Raw genomic sequence first — 20,936 nt, 5'->3', positions numbered from 1 at the left:
GGTTACAGCATTGTTTATCGAGTTTCACTTGATTCCTCCTGACAACCATTTGAACAATGACTATTGGGAAATGTCTCTCAAATTGTCAACAACAATAGCAAAGGCTCAGTGCTTTTATTCTCGGTTAATACTGATTTTTCCCCCTTTTTTAAAAAAAAGAAAAGAAAGAGAAAATATTTCTTCCTGAAGGGATTAGAGGTTCTCTTATAAAAGACACCTGCAAACAAAACAAATGACAAAAGATCTTTATCATATTCAATAATAGGGATCCATTGTACAAAGCTGGGCTTCTCCAGACACAAATAAACCACAAGCCCTTCACAATTCAACTAAAATGCTTCAACTAAATCAATGCTGCCCACAATTAAGAGAGGGAATTTTTTTAAGGAGGGAATATATAAACTGAAAGCTGGTAACATCCCATTTGCTTTCTCATGCATCTGAAATCATTTCAGAAGTACAATAGTTACAAAGGAGAAGATTTAAGAATTATTATGTTTTTCCCTGACAAAAAAAAATCAGGGAGGAAACTGTGAAAAAATTCATCCTTGTCATATCTATTCAGAGCCCTTTTTAAGTGAGTAGGCTAGGCATGTAACTGATCAGTCTATGCTTCCTAAAAAATTACCTGAAAGTGACTCCTCACTAGCATTAAATCCAGAGGGTTTTTAGTTACTTTACCTGAGGCAAATAAAAAGATAAGGATTTTGTGCTAGAAAAAGAAACACGGAACTCATTTTTGATCTCTTAATCTAAGAGAGTCGCTTGGTCCTTAGGTTGATGGAGTAACTGACTAAAATTAATAGGATTAAAATTAGTCTGGCACTAATTGTTCAAGCATGCACTGGATCATTAAATCAAGTACACATCAGGAAAAGTCAATTCATCGGAAGACAAAACTAATCCTTGCATTGTATCTTAGAGTATAAAATACAGAACTACTAATGGTAAGAGCTATTGGCATAAAAGATTCAGGGGCTCCAATACTAAGCATAATGTTTTTTAGGGTTGTTGCATCATTTTCCTAGACTGTAAATTTTGGAGGAGATACCAACATGAAATAAAGTAAATTATGCCAAACGTGTGTTCAGGTAGTTAAAGAGATCATTTTGTCCTACCAACTAAGGCCTTCTTACCACATCATACTGTGCTATCATGTCTGAAGAAGCCCCATATCTGAAATGAAATAAAATGGTGACGATCCCATCCGAAGTTCGCTGCAAAGGGATGATTTTCTTGTATTATGTTTCAATATATGAGTTTTAGAGTTCAACATAATGTGTTACGACCACTCAAAAAGGCAGATTTCTACAAAGGAATTCTTTTCTAAGATCTGTTGGACTGGAGCTTTAAAAAACAACGCTAAAACTTTCAGAAAATGTTGAGCTTTTCCCTCTCTTTGTTACTGTGGACACAAAACTAATTTTCTCTAAAAACAAGGAAAAGAACAGAAGTCAAGTCTCAATAAATTGCTGGTAATGGCCATGAATATATAACTATTCAATGCACAGACAATTTAATCTGCCTTTTGAATCTATTGCTAGATTAGTTAAGTACTGGCTAACATTGGAAATAAATATGGTAATCAAATAAATGTCAATGCAACTATGCTCACTATCAATATGGCCCACCCTTCAGACAAATATAAACATATAGGTAAAACATAGTCTGGGAACATGGTAATATCTTGATGTCACAAGTAAACTCTCCATTGAGTTCACTTAATTCCTGATAAGAATATGTCCATGTTTGTGTTATCTTGGCAGCAATATGAAGATGGTTCGCCATTGCAATCTTCAGGATTGATTTCCCATCCAAGAGTCATTAAATTCAATCCTGTTTAGCCTTTTGAGCTCAAGCACTCGGCTGCTATGACCAGCTGAGGGCTTAAGAACTATGAAAGTCTTCCAAACAAGACCATACCATAAGTAGGAATATCACTTCCTGTGTCCTACATAGTTTCCAGAAAAAACATTTGAGACTCTCTTGAAACTCAAATACTTTGCCACAAATTAATCCATTACTACTTCCTTGATACAAACATCGTTTATACTTAGAGAACCTTTTTGTATTTATAATACTTCTTTCTTTTGTTTCCATTGAAGGTATTATTTTCAGAAGTATTATTACTAATCTCTTCTTTGTAAATAACCACACCTATTTCAATCCCAAACAGCTATAGTAAACATTGGCTTCTTTGAGGAAGTACATGCATAATTAGGTTAATCTGTGCTATCTTTTCATGTGAGCTGATTGTTCCTTTACTGTGGATATGTTTCATAACACTGCAGAAACCTTGCCAAATGTCTCAAAGGCAAACCAGGTACAACTTACCAAGCATTAAACTACTACATACTGAAACCTTGACATAATGGTAAACTGTTAAGAGCCACTCCTACCAGCCACTTATTACTCATTTCTTCTCCCTAGTCACTACCACTTGTTCTATAGTTTTGGACTACACCCTTCTCAAACAAGTACTTTCACTAAACTCATCACACACACACACACATACACACACACACACACACATACACACACACACACACACACACACACACGTGCCATCAAGACTTAGGATACCCCAAACCCAAATCTGCAAAAGCCCATAGTTTACCTGTACAAAGTCCAAGAACGTTAGTGGCAACAAGTCATCCAAATGGCCAATATCTTTGGAGAAACGATTTAGGATTCTTCCTATAAGAAAAGAACAAAACTGAGGGTTATATGACAAAAAAACAAAAAATGGGAGGAAAGTTTGTTTTTCATCATTTTTAAAAATGGAGAAAAGAAATGTGAACCTCAGCCTGAATCCCATCTTGGAAATACATGCATCTTACTGTATTTGTTCCTCTGAGAAAGATGTCTTCAAGACTAAAGACTTATAAAAGTTCAAGTCAACCTGACAATCAAGTCAAGTAACAATTGTTATATTAGCTGCTTCCAACTTTTCCAAAATAAGCAGGATACACATGCAATAAATACATTTTCAGCTCAAACTAATTTACATCTGTGCAGAATAATACATTTTGTTCAATGGTCTAAATTATTCTTTAACATTGCAATAATTAATTTTTATAGTAACAAAAATTTTAGGATGATTGTGAAGTAAGAAAACAAATTATATACCTACTTTTTATTTTGGTAGTGATAAACCTTTTAGTAAGACTGAAGATATTTATATTTGAACATTGTATAGGCAGCTAAATCATAAGGTATGCCTCTCTAAGAGCTACAGATATTTTTGAAATCATTTTTAATAGTTTGATTGATGAAAATAAGTTCCAGGAATGAATAGATATCCAACCATGCAAGTCTAGCTCAACTAGACTAATGGACTAATGGACTTGGGCTAACCTACTATCAGTGAATGAAACACAGATTTCTTTCTCTGATGAAATTAGAAGCCCTTATTCATTAAAGCTACAATCCTATTTTTAATTGCTTGGAAATGTTCCTTTAAAAATGTTATGACAAAGTGAAACTTTGAAGAAGCCTATCAACATTTTGCAATTAACATTTTGCAAAGCTGTGGAAGTCTCTCAAAACACTGACTGGTTAATACGAAACTTCATCTACATGGGTGGTGAGCTCCCCCTCATATGATATGATCAAGCAGAGGTTAGTCAACCCTCTAGTCTGGGATGCTTTAATTTGGACTCCTGCACAAACAGGAATTCCCAGTTCAACCCCTGAGCACAGGGTTGAACTCAATGATCTAGACCAGGGGTGTCAAACTCAAGGCCCGGGGGCCGTATCCAGTCCGTGGGGTGTTTAGATCTGGTCCACGGGGTCACCCTGTAAACTGCAAAGGACCGGCCCGCAGTGCCTCTGCCAGTGAAAACAGAGTTCAGGATGGCTGCAGAGGGTTGCAGGAAGCCATCGCAGCCAAAAATGGAACTCAGGAGCCCATTTTCACTGGCAGAGCACTTGGGCTGCCACAGGCATCCCGATATGAGTGACGTTGAGCTGGCCACGCCCTCCTGGCCATGCCCCCCCCCCAGGCTCCCCTGAGGTCAAACACAGTTCTGATGCAGCCCTCAAGGAAATTGAGTTTGACACCCCTGATCTAGATGGCGCTTTCCAATCAAATCTATACCAGGGAAATGCTCAGAGAACGTACTGTATCAAAATTATTATGACTTAACAAGAAGACACCAAACGAGCAGTTACTTGTGTCTGTGTTGACAGTTTCCCCCATCAGTGTCATTGCTGTACACATTTGAAATGTTTTTTTTTTTCAAGTTGGCCATTCTTGGAGAGATTTGTGTTGTCAGAAAACTCTACCATTTCAAGTGGTGGTACCTCAAAGCTGTAGGAAAATCTTCCTGATTGGTTTGTTGGAAGAAATATCCATCTGGGTTCAGTTCCAAGTGGGGACAAAGACACTGGAAACATGGAGGCTGCTTGGAAAGATGGTTTAATGGTGGTCAGGATCACATGGCTTGAGATCCTGAACAGAAAAGGGCTGAGATCCTGTGTGCTCCCTGGCTTTATGCTTTTTCTGAGCTTTGAACTTTCTGGGGCACAGGAAGAGTACCCTGATTGGCTGTCAGACTCCCAGGGGGTGGGAGTCTTAGCTAGCCTTGTAGGTTGTCTCTCAAGCTTGCCTGAGCCTTGCCATGTGGTGAGTTTCAGTTGCTAGATGGGTTCTATTATGATGCAGATGATGATGGCCCATTGACAAAGATGGGGGGGGTGGCAGGAAGTTGCAGGGAGCTGCTTTGTCTTTAAAACATGTTTCTCCATTTCTCATCCAGGGAAATATATTCTGCCTTTTAAATATTTTCTAAAATATTTCATTCTTCTAGGAGGGGGGTGGGTGCTAAATTCCTACAGGTTTTTTGTTGTTGTTGTTTTTGTCACAGGCGAATGATAACTCACTCTAATGGAGCTAACCAAGCTCTGTGAGATTTATACAAGGACAGGACTGGTCCAAAACAGCATGAAAGTTTAACTAAGTAGTCACACAATTGATCTTTGTTATCAATGAATTGAATGAAAGGAAGTCATCATGCTGACACGTAGCATATTAGATGACTTGGTTTATGAAATAAGTGAAATGTTGGTTGCTTGTTCACTCAGAATCTGAAAGATGACTCAATATCGTTGGATTGAATAAATAATAATTATGAATGGACACAATATTGTGGAACGGTTGGAAGAAGAGGTTGTGTTCAGCACATTTTTCAGAGAAAGTACCTACAGCATAGTCTTGCAATGTCAGGTAACTGGTTGCAAAGGAAAATGCACATTTGCCACAAAGAAATCACAAAAAGATACAAAAGAAGGCTAAAAAGAATCTTAGTACATTCTTTCAGATTTAGAGCAGCTATTCTGATTCATTCCAGGTCTGTAATTTAATTTATTTAAATTACAAAACTTAAATGAAGAATAGGAATTTCATGCCTTGAATTTCTTGACAAGGAATTCAAATTCAAATGTGAATTCAAATATCAATCAGCTGAAAACAATCCAGACAACCAACAAAGGCTTACTGAGACAACTAACTTAATCTCTCTTTAAATTGCATGATGAAGAGCGCACTCTAAAAGGCCATGCTAGGACAAAGAAAAAAGCAGTACCATTTAAACTTCATTTAATTAGATTTAGATTTAAATTTAATCAAATTAAGGATATATAACTAAATGAATGCATTATTTGTATCTTACATTTCCGGCCTTCCTTTTCTGATACAGTTAATATAATTAGAATCCATGTATAATTCTTCTATTTTCATTTTCTTCTGTTTCATTAAAAACGACAATTTCTTATCTTTTGCAAAGGTTCTAGGCCCACACAGATGATAAACCGGTCAGATAGTGGGAAGATTTTTCCCTGTTACTCAAATGTTGTGCCCTCTAGATGTAGGGATTACAACAAAAAGAATTCCTAGTCATCGTATTTGGAAATTCCATTTTTCTAATTTCTGTTTACGTGGTAGATATATGCCAACATTTCTACTATTTAGAAGATTACCACCTAATAGCTAATAGTATGGTATGGCAAGTTATAAGCTGATTAGTCTTCATATTAGCCTAAGGTTCTTATTTCTCATGATTTTTTTCAAAAAGCGCCTTTTTCAAATATATGAATTTTTTAACTTCTACTAATGTTTACTGACATGCATAAGACTTAATCTGAGTCATTTTAGGCATAAACTCTACAACAGATAATAATGATGATGATGATCATCACCTTGAATTAATCCACTCCAACAAAAGGCCTCTTTATTGAAAGTTAAGGGCTGTCATGTACACCCAGTGCACATTGGTAGATAGACTTCCCAGTCTAGCAAAGAGAGTGTATCATCATCATCATCATCATCAACTTTTAATGACCCCATAATCCCTTCCAGGGTAGAGTCTAGGCAACTGAAATAGAACAGGGTGATTACTGGCTGGATGCCCTTCCTATCGCCAACGCGGAGTTATATTCAGCAGATATATTCTCATCATGCCCAGAGAGAGGAATGTTAGTCTCTACCTAGGATTGAACTCACAGCCTCCTGATTGTGAGGCAAGAGCTCCATCTCTAGGCCACCATACCACCTAGCAATGAGAGTGTATGATTGGGCCCAAATTCACCCACCCAGTTTCCATGCTAACAGAGGACTATAATATGAATCTCACTCAGGAGTGGGCTGCTGGGGGTTCATAAGGGTTTGGGAGAACCTCTAGCTAAGATTTTGTACAGTTCGGAAAACCCATAAATCCCACTCCTGGATGACCCCACCCACCCCAGGAGTCCCTCCTTGCCCACCCCAGGAGTCTCCACACGGCCTGTTTTGGATTCAGGTAAGTGCAGGGCATGCACAGAGGCCCATTTCCAGCCTCCAGAGGGCCTCCAGAGGGCCTCCAGAGCCTGGGGAGGCCATTTTTGCCCTCCCGGAGGCTTGAGAAAAACCTCTGGAGCCCAGGGAGGGCAAAAACAACCCCCCCCCGACTGCCATGATGCAGGAGGCCAACTAGGCCACGCACACCATGGCCACGCCCACCCAGCAACCGGGCAGAAAACCCCTTGCTAAAATTTTTGAAGCCCACCCCTGATCTCACTGCTTCTACTCCAGCACAATAACTACTATGGGACAGAAAAACACACACACACATATACATAGACACACAAAGCAAATATAAGGACTAAAAAAAAAGCAAAATAATAAACATTTATAACTTTATAAATCTTTGTGATTTTTTTCTGTTTTCTGCCTCCCTGTTATTCATGCAGGTCAGTAATATATAACTGACTGTAATACAATACACATATATATTAAATACATATATATTTCATTTTGCTTCTTGAGATGTATGGAAAAACTGCATGTGAACCACAAGCTGGCCTATGGAATATGGATTAAATGTCCATAATGCAAAGCGTGTCAGGCTTTGTTTCCAATTTTTTCACAAGGTCCTATTTCATTCTCCTTTAGAAGAGGATGGGATTTTTTTTTTTCCTTAGAAATTTATTAGATCCTCCATAAACTTTTCAAAGCTTGCAATAAATACAGGTTATGAGATAAACACTGTAAAACCTCTGCCTTGGCTCTCTAACCCAAACTAGGATGGTGTAAAGTAACATCTAAAATTATGAGAACTGCTAATGAGTGCCAAAATAATATAATTTGGCTTCAGAGCCAAGTGAGTATCAAGCCTAGCCAATAGCTGTACTAATCATTCCAAAAGGAAGATTATTTATGTGCAATATTCCCATTTTAAAATGACTACTTAGTTCTCATGGGTAATCAAGTTGCTAATCAACTCCAACAAACTGTAGCTTTGATGTCGGGTTTGCAATGTTTTGTTAAGCAATGCAGTATTTTAAAAAGAATGTTTGCCAGAAATTCTAGTAGGGAAAAATAGTTTTGCTTTAAAAATCAAGGGAATGGGAGTTATTCAGCCTAAAAAAAAATGATCCGTTAAAAAAAAAAGTGAACAGCCCTTTTAATCTGACTAATTCACGTGTTAATTTTTGGAAGGATGAGTAAAGGCATATGATTTGGAAAGGACTGGTACATGAGCACAATTATAAATACGAATGTAGCAGGGATTCAGTGATACATCATTCGGAAAGCTTCACTCTAGAGCAAGATAACAATTTTGAAACTGTTTTGCTTAACAAAACAGGCCTATCTTTTGTAAACTTGCAGCATATAATGAAAACTCTACCAAGTTCTAAAGAAGACCATAGGCCAGTGATGGTGAATCTTCTCAGCACTGAGTGCTGAAAAGGGAATGTGTTCATGTTTGGGCCACATGCACACGGCCGAAAATAAACTTCCAGTTTCAGCCAGCTACTCTTCCGGGTTTCTGGCACGCATGCACATGCGATGATCAGCTGGCCGGCGTGCATGCTCACGCAGGAAAATGGAAGACCAGCTCTTCCAGTTTCCGGCAATGCCACATGCAAAAAGGCCAGCTGATCATCACACACACCTGCGCGCCAAAAACCGGGAAGAGGAACGAACGATGCCACGCGTGCCAGGCGACATGGCTCCACATGCCACTTCGGTCACACATGCCATAGATTCACCATCACGGCCAAAAGCCTTTCTGGAACTACACCCCTTAGACCAGGGGTCTCCAACCTTAGCAACTTTAAGAGTTGTGGACTGGCTGAGGAACTCTGGGAGTTGATGTCCGCAAGTCTTAAAGTTGCCAAGGTTGGAGACCCCTGCCTTAGAGGAGAGAGATGTCCAAGGGAGTACACTTATTCATTTCTTAAACATACTTGAATGTTGCTGCAATTAAAAACAAATATTGGTGGCTTATATAAAATATGTAATATAAATCCTATATATATTTTTTTTAAATTCCACAATGCTACAGTAAAAATATTAGAACAGCACCTCAGATCAGAGGACGCCTTTCAAAAGGTTCCATCTTTAGAAGCTTGCAAAAAAACAACAAAAAGGGAGTCGATCTGATCTTCACAGGGAGCGTATTCCTTAACATTCCTCGACTTAAAAACCATTCATTCAGGGACAACAGCATTGAAAAACTTACTATCGGTTTTCATACTTGCGAGCATTGCAGCATCTCCAAATCCCCGTGGTCATGTGATCAAAATTTGGTTGCTTGACAACTGTCATGTATATATGACAGTTGCACTGTCCCAGGGTCATGTGATCATCATTGGTAACCTTCCCAGCTGGCTTCTGACAAGTAAAGTCATTAGAGGGAGCCAGGTTCACTTAACAACTGCATGATTCACTTAAGAGCTGCAGTGATTCACTAAAGAACCGAGGCAAAAATGATCGTAAAATGGTGCACAATTCACTTAACAGTTGAAATGTGTTTGAATATTAGTAGCTCGGGTTGGTAGTTAGGCAGGCTGTTGGTTTGAGCTCTGAGCTTGGCAATTTGGCTGCAAAAGTTTTGTCACCATTTGAGGAAACATCAAATTGTGCTCGTCTGTCAGTGTCTAAAGACCTGTGTTCTGACAGACGAGCACAATTCAAAACACACTGACTATGTCTCCTCAAATGGTGATGAAATGTTTGCAACAAATTGCCAAGTTGGGAACTCAAACCAACAGCCTCACTTAACAATTGTCTTGCTTGGCAACAGAAATTCTGGGCTATGTTGTGCTACCTGTAGTAGCTTCTTGACTCAGGTGTTACCCACACGAATGTGAGACTTACAGCAATTTCTAGATCCAATCAGGGGGGCCAAAATAGCTGGAGGTGCCGGCCCTGGAGGTGTCTAGTTGCCAAGCCATGACAACCAATGGAGTCCTTTGCAAAATCAACATTATGTGCTCCCAGTGACAGAAGCTCAAAAGTATGTGGGCTGCACCATTTTGAAACTTTGGTTTCTGGATATTCTTTAAAGGCAACTCCAGGTAGAGTGCTTTATAGTAGTAGCTGCCCAGATGAACAATGGCAATGCTACTCAATCTTGACAAGATGTAGGGATTTCAATTCCAAGAATTTCCCAGCCAGCAAGGTTGAGGAACACTGGTCTATAGCAGTGGTCACCAACCTTTTGGGCACCAGGGACCTGTTCTGTGGAGACAGATTTTTCCACAGACCAGAGAGGGTGTGGTTTCGTATGCTGCCTGCAACCCAAGGATGAAGCTTCGCTTGTTTGTGCAGCCCAGTTTCGGGCATGCCATGGACCAGTGCCTGTTCACAGACTGTGAGTTGAGGACCCCTGGTCTACAGAACACCACAAAGAGACCTTTGATGCTTAAATATATTATGGTTTTGAGAAAGCGTAATGCACCAAGAGAATGTTTATAGTTCAATGGATTAAAATAGAATATATGAAATGGCCATCAACTTCTCCACATTGCTGTAACATTTCACCCAAGGATACATTTCATCTGTACCCCCCTACCTTATTAATATAACGTGATATACTAAAAAGACTCAAAATCCTTTTGTACAAACCCGACTCTACCCTAGTGGTCCATGAAAAATGAAAAAGGGAGATCATATTCATTGCTATGACTTTACTATAAAGGATGAACAACACATAGTTTAATTATCAGAAGTTCTCTCAGAATCAAAAGTTTTCACATTTCACATCAGTACAGATAACAGTTAAAAATATGTAAAGAAAACATGTAATTCAAGGAGGGTGGACTGAGGAAAAACTCTTCATTTTTATAATGGACAAAATATCATTAAAATACATGTTTTCCACTGACAGCACAGGAGGTAATAATTATGAAATTATTACGAAAAGAGCTCTGAAGTCAGGAGAGCTATATCCCATTACATTTCAGTGTGCTTAATCCCAGAATATATACATTCCTAATACTTTTAGGGTATTTTCAAAGTAAAAAAAGGGGCCGGGATAGCTCAGGCTGTTAAGAGCCTGTTATTAGAACACAGTAGCCTGCAATTACTGCAGGTTCAAGCCCGGCCCAAGGTTGACTCAGCCTTCCATCCTTTATAAGGTAAGTAAAATGAGGACCCAGATTGTTGGGGGGGCAATAAGTTGACTTTGTAAAAAAATATACAAAAGAATGAGACTATTGCCTTATACACTGTAAGCCGCCCTGAGTCTTCGGAGAAGGGCGGGATATAAATGTAAACAAAAAAAATAAAAATAAATAAAAGTTAGCTTTTACAAGGAATATATAAATTCCAGAGATCTTAATACTATCACATTAAATAATATGGCTGGAACACACACACACACACACACACACACACACACAGAGTTTTGAGTTTTCTACCTAAGTAATTAAATACCTCTCCAAGGTCCATTAATCATAGTTAAATAAGGGTCTGTCAGCAAAGTTCTATGTACATATTTGGGACTATGCTATAGTCAAACACTTCACCGTATCTAAGTTAAACAATGATTCATTAAACCTCCCTCTCTATATAATAGTTAGGGCAAACTTGAAGTGAAAGGATTTGAAACGCTTTTGTTCTCCATAAAGGAGACAGTATGTGATATTCTTTTCTTACAAGCTCTGTAAATTGCTTTAATTGCTGGAATCAGAATGTGCTCAGGTGGTTTCACATCCATGCCTGGCTTTTGCAGCTGTCTGTTGACACTTGAGAGTGGATGTTAAAATTTTTCCTTCCATATAGGAAGCGCACATCACAATCAAAATCACCTACTTCAAAACGTTCGTTCATGCTTTCTCATCAAAGGATCCAATAAAAACTATCATTCAACTCTTGAGTACTAAAGTTTAGAAGCTGAGCAAAAGACCCATCAAATTATCAGTCTGACGGGTTTATATGTGGTCCAACAGACTACATCCATTTTTACTATCTTCTTCCTCCCTATGTCCAGTTTTTCACATCGGCATTTTCGGTAACGTTAGAACCTGTTGGGAAATACCCAGGCAGGCAGGGGAGAGGCCACAAGTGCAGAAGTAACCTCCAGTCCTTATACAGTGACAAGAAATCCAGAAGTGACACCCCATTCCCCAAGCCCCATATAGAACCTTATGTCCTTATCTATCTGTTCTCAGGCTGAGGCTGACAGTCTGGGAAGATTCCTGCATAATAGGCAGAATACAATAAAGTAGCAAGCATGGACATGTGTGGTCTGGTTGCTTGTGAGTCAGAGCAACCTATAGTATGGTTGGAATCCAAATTAATACTGAAAAGTGGGCTTTCCCTATCCAGTTCAATTCAATAACATTAACAAAATCAACTCAGCTAAACCTCTCATTCCAGATAACTATGCCGCCCAGAGTCATCATGGATAGCAAGATAACAGCATATAAATTTAATAAGAAAATAATAAGAAACAAATCAAGGTTAATGAAAGATATGAAATCATAGGAGTCTTTACTTCCATCAACCTAATATTACATTACAATTATTTTTTGGCAACATGTCACAATATATGACTATATATGACTAAAAAGGAGGGGGGGTTTTATCCCTGAAAACAGACCCCCAAAATTAGGGAGAATTTCTTCTGAGTGTCTTATTCCACTCACAATCCAACTGTGGGCTAAAGTGCCTTTAATCCGACCCCTTGACTGGTCCTTGTTACCCAGTCCCCCAAGGTCACACCCACACACCATATCACGTACTTGCAATTGTATTTCCTTATTCTGGTGCTCCTGCCAAATTGGAATTAAAGTTCCCAGAATTCCCCCAGCCAAGTCAGCTACATGTAGATGATTCCAGATTAGGGGAGGTTGGATGCAGAGGAACATTTAAACAGTTTTTTTATACTGTATATCCATTCTTCTCTAAGAGAAACTAGTGCGGGGGAGGGATACATCACTAAAATGTTTTTATTGCTACTTTAAGCATTTTCCAGTTTTCAAGGCAATGACAAATAATTGAATTTGTCCATATCAATTGCTGACAGAAAACACACCCCACAGCAATGCTAGTGAAGTTCAACGCAGTACAATCATTAAATCATCAAAACCATTAAAATTGGGTTTCAAGCAATAAAAGGAACCAAGTTTCGTTTCTGAAAAAAAAAAGAGAAAACTAAAAATATGTATGTATGTATCTTGAATGGTTGACAATTACTGATCTATTCTAGTTTCCATTCCATGTTCTTATAAATAAATGCTTATAGAGGCATCTTATCTTTTTAAAAAATATGTTACTAACATTGCCTGTCCACATACACTACTATGCAGTTATTACCGCCTTCGCTACAGGGATCCTCAAAATACAAATAAGAAAAATACATGCAGATTTTCTCTGCCCACCCCCACAGCCCCCAATATGTGCCAGAAGACAGAAAGTAACAAGAACATAATCACTCTCCTGACTTCTATAAATGGTACTGAGCAGTTTCAGGAGACAACAAACACATTTGTAGTGTTTTATATCCTCAATTAATTTATTATTTGAACAAGACTCTCAGTCACAAAAGAAGCCAGTCACGGGCTGGGATAAGAAAGGTCTGAACATTACATCATGAGGGGGAAAGTTGTCCCAAAAAATCCAGTTCAGTTTATGTCCCACAGTTGGCTGTAACACTAGTACTCCTATTTTTTTAGACAGTAATGTATTAATATTGATAATTGCAATGATAGAAAGCTACTACAAACTAAAAAAAATAAAAGGTACAGAAATGAAAAGACATAGAAAAAAATAAAAAATATGAATACAGTAAAAAAGAAACATATAAAGAAATGACTTATCACAACTATAATTTTAGTAATTTATCACCTCTTAAAATATCACAAATAATCCCTTCTTCCCATGTCTCATCTTTTATATATAAACGAACTATAAAACCTCGCCTTTTCAATTTTGATGACCAAAACAGTCCCTTCACCTCAGAGAGTAAAATTATAGTTTTCTTCCAATCTCCTTTGTTCTCACTGTGCCTTGCAGTGGGTTGGGCCTCCTAGCACTGTACTCCTCCTAATCAATTTCTCCATTAGTACTCAATGATCTTTTGCTTTTAAACAGAAACCATTCCTCCTTTATTATGGGAAATAAACACTACCAATGAAGTACAACCAATACAGCTGATTGGGCTTTGAGTCCTTTTGGAGTTTAGTCAGTTGGTGCTACCATCAACTTTTTATTCAAAATCCACCTTGTCAGTAGCAGTGAAACAGTGGTTAAAAAGGAAAAGAAATATTTTGCTAAAATTATTAACAACTGAGGAAACTCCTCAGGGGACTGACTATCCATTAGTCCACTGTACAGGTAGTCCTTGACTTACACCCATTTGTTTAGTGACTGTTCAAAGTTATAACAGCACTGAAAAAGGTAAATTATAACTATTTTTCACACTTACGACTGCTGCAGCATCCTCGTGGTCATGTGATCAAAATTTGGACACTTGGCAACTGGTATATATTTACGACAGTTGCAATATCCATTGCATGTATTTATGACAGCGGCATGTATTTATCATAGTTGCATGTACTTATGACAGTTGCAATGCAATTTGGATACTTGGCAACTGGCATGTAATGACAGTTGCAAAAGCTGATCACTTTTTTCAACCTTGCACAGTCAATGGGGAAGCCATATTCACTTAATCATATTATTAACTTAACTGCAGAATTTCACCTAGCAACTATGGCAAGAAAGGTCATAAAATGCAGCAAAACTCATATAACAACTATTTTGCTTACAACAGAAATCTTTGGCTCAATTTTGATTGCAAATTGTGGACTACCTGTTTCCTTTATTGGATTAGCAATCTCCAGAAGAAAGCAGAAAGTTATCAATAAGATTGCAGATTATATCTCGTCCGAAGCACAAAAGAAGAACGCAATTTAAGCAAAATAATTAGATGTTCACAGGTTGGAATAATGTCATATGCTCCTTTTACCTAATTTATTGAGGGGCTTTCCCCCTTTGCTAGTACCAGTAATTGTACAAGAATTAGATACTATTAATGGCATTATTATTATTTTTGTTTTGCTTTATTTTGTAGGCTGCCTAGACAATTGCAGTTTACAAAGTAATTAGTATTATAACAAATAAACAAGTCAAAATTGCTATGCCTGACATCAGACAGACATGCATATTTTTTAAAAAATGAGGCATAATGAACATCTGACAAGAAGATTATTACAAAGGGAAGCAACTGAGGAAACAATCCTGCTGAACCTGCAGTCCCAGGACAGACCAAAAAGCTCAGGCAGAGACAGGTACTCATTTGCCTTGAAAATAATGGTTGCCTGGGAAGAAAATGGGCTGAAGGTAGCACATACCTGAAGGTGACTTATTGTGTCTCATAAAAAAAAAAACCTTGGCTTTTTTAGCCCAGCCAGTTCTCCCAATGTACCCAAAAATAGCTATCAAATTGCCAATGTACACTTAGATGATATCCAGGTGTCAAAAGGTTGAATTACATTTGACACACAACTGTAATCACACATTGCAGCTTAAATACTGAAAATACAGGGAAATCAAAGGCTTATGATGCAGCAATCCTGCTGAAGCTAAGCAGGTTTAGGATTGGCCATCCTTCCATAAGGATGGATGTTCCATAAGAGAAGGACAGCAAAATATCAATGAAGAAGTGTGTAAAATCATACAGAAATGCACACAGAACTGCACTGACTGCAACTCAATTGATTGTATTCACATGCATAAAAAGCTGGCTTGTGAAGCAAAATGGAGGGAAGGGCATTTTTCTCTCTGTGGGGCCTCAAATATATTTCCAAACCAACACCTGGCTGAGGGAGATGGCTGCTGAGATGCTCATGCAGAACCACTCACTCACCACTTGACAAAAACAGCTGGAGAAAGGACAAGGTCTCCCCCCCTCTTCTTCATTCCTCCCCTCTGCTATTTTCCTCCAACTGAAACAAAATCAACAGGTTAAGTCACACATCTAAATGTAATGAGATCCTCTGGCCCCAAGTCATTGCTAAAAAGTTTGATTTCAATACAAAAGGATATTTGAGAGCATATGAGTATGGATAGGCAGCCACATCTGGAAGCACAAAGCAGCACATTGATAATGAAGAGATGCGCACGTGTGCATACACACACACACACACAGAGAGAGAGAGAGAGAAGAGAGACTATCTGTCTGGTACAACCACGTCTGTCTTACAAAACTATCAGCCTCAGGCATCGAAACACTGTTTTGCTTCATCTTCAATGCACCAGTTTTGTCATTACAAGATTTAATATTCTTTGTTGTCCTACCTAGAATACTCAGGGAAGCGTATGAGCTTTTTATAAGGCCTTTTGATTATATTCCAGCTGTTTCCTAAGTCATTTGGTTTTCCTCCAAACAATTAAAATAATGTAAGTAAAAGGAAGTTTTACTATCAACCCTATTTCTGGGCTTATTATGAGGAGAAGGGGTGGAAAGCAGTGGTGAAATCTAATTTTTTTTACTACCAGTTCTGTGGATGTGGCTTGGTGGGCATGGTGCGGCTTGGTGGGCGTGGCAGGAGAAGGATGCTGCAAAATCTCTATTCCTTCTCCACTCTGCGGCCAGCCAGAGTTGGTATTTGCCGGTTCTCTGAACTGCTCAAAATTTCCGCTACCAGTTCTTCAGAACCGGACAGAACCTGCTGGATTTCACCCCTGGTGGAAAGTCTAAGCTGTGTAGTAGAACAAGAGACTTCTGAGTATGGAAGATTAACATCTCTTTCTTCGCTCTGACTCTGAGGATTAATAAGGATGAGACTCAGAGATCATAAAGTTCTTAGGGTCTAACAAACACTGGTTTATCTTCCTCAGTGACAATATAGATCATGATACTGTCAGGTCTATTCAGATAGACATGGGTAGTCCTTGACTTACAACCATTCATTTAGCTGTTTATAAAGTTACAGCAGTACTGAAAACATTACTTATGACCAGTTTTCCGTTATGATCATTGTACCATGCCCAGAGTATTGTGATCAAACTTTTGGCACTTGACAACAGCCATGTATTTACAATGGTTGCAGCAGCCTGGATCCTGGGATTGTCATTTGCAATCTTCTTAGGGAGCTTCTGACAAGCAAAGTCAGATTTGCTTAAAAACTGCATGATTCACTTAGCTAATGTATTGATTTGCTGAAAAGAGGTCATAAAATGGGGCACAGATGATTCCTGTAAATGTTCTCTAGCAATGGCGCATCATACTGTCCTTTATGAACCACAAAAGTATTTGCCAGTGGAAATCCAACTGGAAAACAATATGATGTCTTGTTTGCCAGCCACATCACCAGTGAAGTTAATGTTTCTACAGAAAACTGAAAGTCCAGCTTCCCATTTTAACTATATGGATGAGCCACAGTGGCACAATAGTAAGAGTGTAGTATTGCAGGCTACTTCTGCTGACTACCAGCTGCCTGCAATTTGGCAGCTCAAATATTACCAGGCTCAAGGTTGACTTAGTCTTCCATCCTTCCACGGTGGGTAAAATGAGGATCCAAATTGTTGGGGGCAATATGCTGACTCTGTAAATTGCTTAGAGAGGGCTGTAAAGCGGTATATAAGGGTAAGTGCTATTGCTATTGCTATTGCTATTGCTTTGAAATGGCCTCTGGTCATTTTATCACATTCTTGCTTTTGTTCTTCTACGCTTTCAAATGGAGAGTTATCGTCACAGCTATTTGCTTTCTCCAATGTGTTTAATCATGATGTTTCTTTAACCACCTGCTTTATTAAAATTCTTTATATACAAGAAACAGTTCCAATAAATATTGAACACAGATGGGCCTTGTTACTGATGATGATGATATTGCAAATAACAGGATACCAAGCCTATGTGAACTGATGGGTTAGTCATCAAAGTACTCAAAAATAACTAAAAATGGCATCCCCCAAATATAAAAAATTCTAGGAAAAGGTTTTGTAAGGGCTATAAACATTAATTATACTGTACATTGGCCATCCATTATGACTTTATTCAAGTTCAACTTTATTCTGTGTGTGTCCATGCACAGTTTGCACCAAACACACATTGCACATGCATGCACAATACACACCAAAAGGAGGCTTGAGAACCTAAGTAGAACAGCAGGGGGAATCAGCTGTGGCGTGCGATCTTGGGAACCTTTTTTTGTTACTTTCTTAAAGCATTTTTTACTATCGGTTCAGGTGAATAGGTAGTACAAAATGCTTTTAAAAAGTAAAAAAAAGGTTCTGACGATCACAGCTGTGCCATGCGATCGTCGGAACCTTTTTTTTATTTTTTTAAAGCATTTTTTTACTACCTATTCACTCGAACCAGTAATAAAAAAAATGCTTTAAAAAAGTTTTTAAAAAGGTTCCAACGATCACACAGCACAGCTGTGATCTTGGGAACCTTTTTTTTTTACCTTTTTAAAGCATTTTTTTACTACCGGTTCAGGCAAATAGGTAGTAAAAAAATGCTTAAAAAGTTTTTTAAAAAACTTTAAAATCATGTGTCACTCAGCTGATCATTGGAACTTTTTTTTACATTTTTTTACTACCAGTCCAGGCGAACTGGCCCGAACCAGTAGCATTTCACCCCTGGTAACACTGCATAGAATAATGTTCTCTAGTTTCTGGCCCACAGCAAGCAAACACAAAGTAGTTCCTTCATTCCACTGCTGGAGTTAGCAGCACATCATCTCTCCCCAGTCTCTGACCTGCAGCAAAATCAAAGCAAGGAAGCAGGAAAACTTTCAGCCTCCTCTTCCAAGTCATTTCACATTCTGAAGGTGACCCAACCACGTTTACACAGTAGCTGATGATGATGCTTGCCTAGTCTTGCTTTGCTGAGCCAAATAAATGTCCTGGTGTGGTTGCAAAACAGCAGTCAGCTTCTGTTTGAACTAAAGAATGACCTCCAAATCAAATGTCGAATTCAAATACCCTGTCTGCCAAATGGTAGGATCTCAGCCAGTTTCTTACCAGAGAAAGATTTGGAAAAAGAATCTTCTTGTCTTCTTTCTCAGCTCCTCCAATCTTTCTTCAGAGAGGTCTTTCTGATTGGAATGGAGGTCTTCCACTTCAAGTAGCATATCTTCATGGCTTTCTCTACAAATGCTGGTGATCACTCCACTTCACCCTTCATCCATAAAAACAGATGCAGCAGATGGTGACTGTCCTGTGCCACATGTTTTTCTACATTGTATTCCATGTTGATCTCTGCAAAGGATGCTGCGCTAATCTCAATTTGCAGTGCTGTAGCCCCTTCAGAAATCCCTGACTGATGGAGAAGAAACTTCTATGTCAGGGGTGTCAAACTCGTGGTCCACAGGCCAGATGTATCATGCGCTGGCCATGTCCACCCTCAGTTTACCAAAGGGGGGGGAAAGTCACATCATGTGACCATGTGACGGCGCAAGTTTGGCACCCCTGTTCTATGTGATCCAATATAATTTTGAAAGTGTGATGAGTGTAGTATGACTTGAAAGTCACCATCAGACTATGTTCCTTGTCTGGAGGTGGTGTTGTCTAGTGAGAAACAGGCAGGAGCAGGCAGGCTAAGGAATGACCAGAGGCATTGTCAAGCAACAGGAGGGCTTTGATAGCAAATTTATTGAAGACAAGTTACCTTTGCATTTTTACAGACAGCAGCTGTTGATGCAGAGAAAAGGACTGCAGTTTACCTCCTATTGACTCTCCAGGTGCATGTATTGTGTTTAATGACCCTAGAACATAGGTTTAATGGAATGATACTCTGGCTCCTCTATTACGAAACCAATGAGACCTTCAACTTAGAACTTCAAATTCCTGGTAAATTCTGTTTGCTTTAAGCTCCTTAATTGCTAGTATAGAAGCAGGGATGTCAATCTGCCAAATGAGAGTTTCTTTTTCTATAATGTTGTTAAAAGTATAAATGTGTCACCAGAAACTTCATATTGTCTAAATCCCAGATAAATTTCGTTAAAGGCATTAAAAAGGAAGCGCAGAAGAAAAGGTAAGATATAGGATACAGAATTAAAGAGCTAGAAGGGATCTTGGGGGTCTTCTAGTCCAACCCCCTGCACAAGCAGGGGTTCCTATACCATTCCAGACAAATGGCTGTCCAATTTCCTCTTAAAAACCTCCAATGATCCTGACACCATAAATCCATCTGGCATAAAGTCAAAATGCTTTTGTTCCCTTAAAACAGTGGCGTCAAACTCAATTTCATTGAGGGCTGCATCAAGGTTGTGTTTGACCACCGATGGCCCAAGCACTCTGCCAATGAAAACAGGCTCCCGAGCTCCATTTTCAGCTGCAACGGCCTCCTGCAATCCTCTGCCGGTGAAAACGGAGTTCAGGAGGGCCACAGGCAACCCTCCCGAGCTCCATTTTCGCTGACAGAGGTACTGCGGGCCAGTCCTTTGCTGTTTCCAGGGCGGCCCCGCAGGCTGGATCTAAGCACCCCAAGGGCTGGATCTGGACCCCGGGCCTTGAGTCTGACACCCCTGCCTTAAAACATCTGGCAATTATTTACAACTCGTGAATCCGCTCAGGATCAATTAAAGCAATCCAAAACGTATTTTAGTATTATAGAGTTGAAACGGACCTTGGGAGAATTCCTAGGTAAGCCCAGTATACATAGCAGGAATCCCAAGACCCATCCCAGCAAAGGGTTGCCCAACCTTCAATGATGGAGCAGCCGCATCTCCAGGAGGCAGGCTGTTTTACTTCTTCAGGTCTCACAATCCTTATTTTGAGTTTACATCTGTAAAGGTTCCATCCAGTGGATCTTGTCTTATCCTTGGACACTAAGAATAAATCCTCACTTTCTTCCTTGTGCAGCCCTTCAAATATTGGAAGACTACTCTCATGTCTTCCTTCAACCTTCTCTTCTTCAAACCAATCTTTAGGCTAAGCATATCCATTTCCTTTAACTGTTCTTTAGAGGAATTAACCTCTAATAATAGGATTTAGATTCCACCCACTAATTCTTAACTTATGCTCAGGCACTATGGAAAATAAATCCATGCACTTTTCCTTATTCTGTCTGTGCTGAAAGACTGGTATGATTCTCCCTTCAGCTTTCTCATCTTTAGCTACTTCTTTAGGCTAAACATATCCAATTCTTTAAACATTCTTCATGGATTTAGCCTCCTTTTACGTTTAAAATTGGGATATGACACATCCCTTATGG

The 20,936-nt window shown here is 39.0% G+C and overlaps 1 protein-coding gene across 1 annotated transcript in view; it reads right to left on the bottom strand.

Annotated features, from left to right (window-relative positions):
• The window catches only part of ABCC4 (ATP binding cassette subfamily C member 4), a 222,824-nt gene that overhangs the window by 80,204 nt on the left and 121,684 nt on the right, over positions 1–20,936 (bottom strand). Inside the window, exon 20 of the mRNA XM_058184767.1 lies at positions 2,618–2,697. Within this exon, the coding sequence (XP_058040750.1) occupies positions 2,618–2,697 (80 nt within the window). The remainder of the gene's footprint in view (positions 1–2,617; positions 2,698–20,936) is intronic.

This window comes from Ahaetulla prasina, chromosome 5 (genome assembly GCF_028640845.1).
Source record: "Ahaetulla prasina isolate Xishuangbanna chromosome 5, ASM2864084v1, whole genome shotgun sequence".
Classification (NCBI taxonomy): domain Eukaryota; kingdom Metazoa; phylum Chordata; class Lepidosauria; order Squamata; family Colubridae; genus Ahaetulla; species Ahaetulla prasina.
Note: the sequence above shows the minus strand (reverse complement) of the source record. Positions and strands in the feature narration are given on the sequence as shown.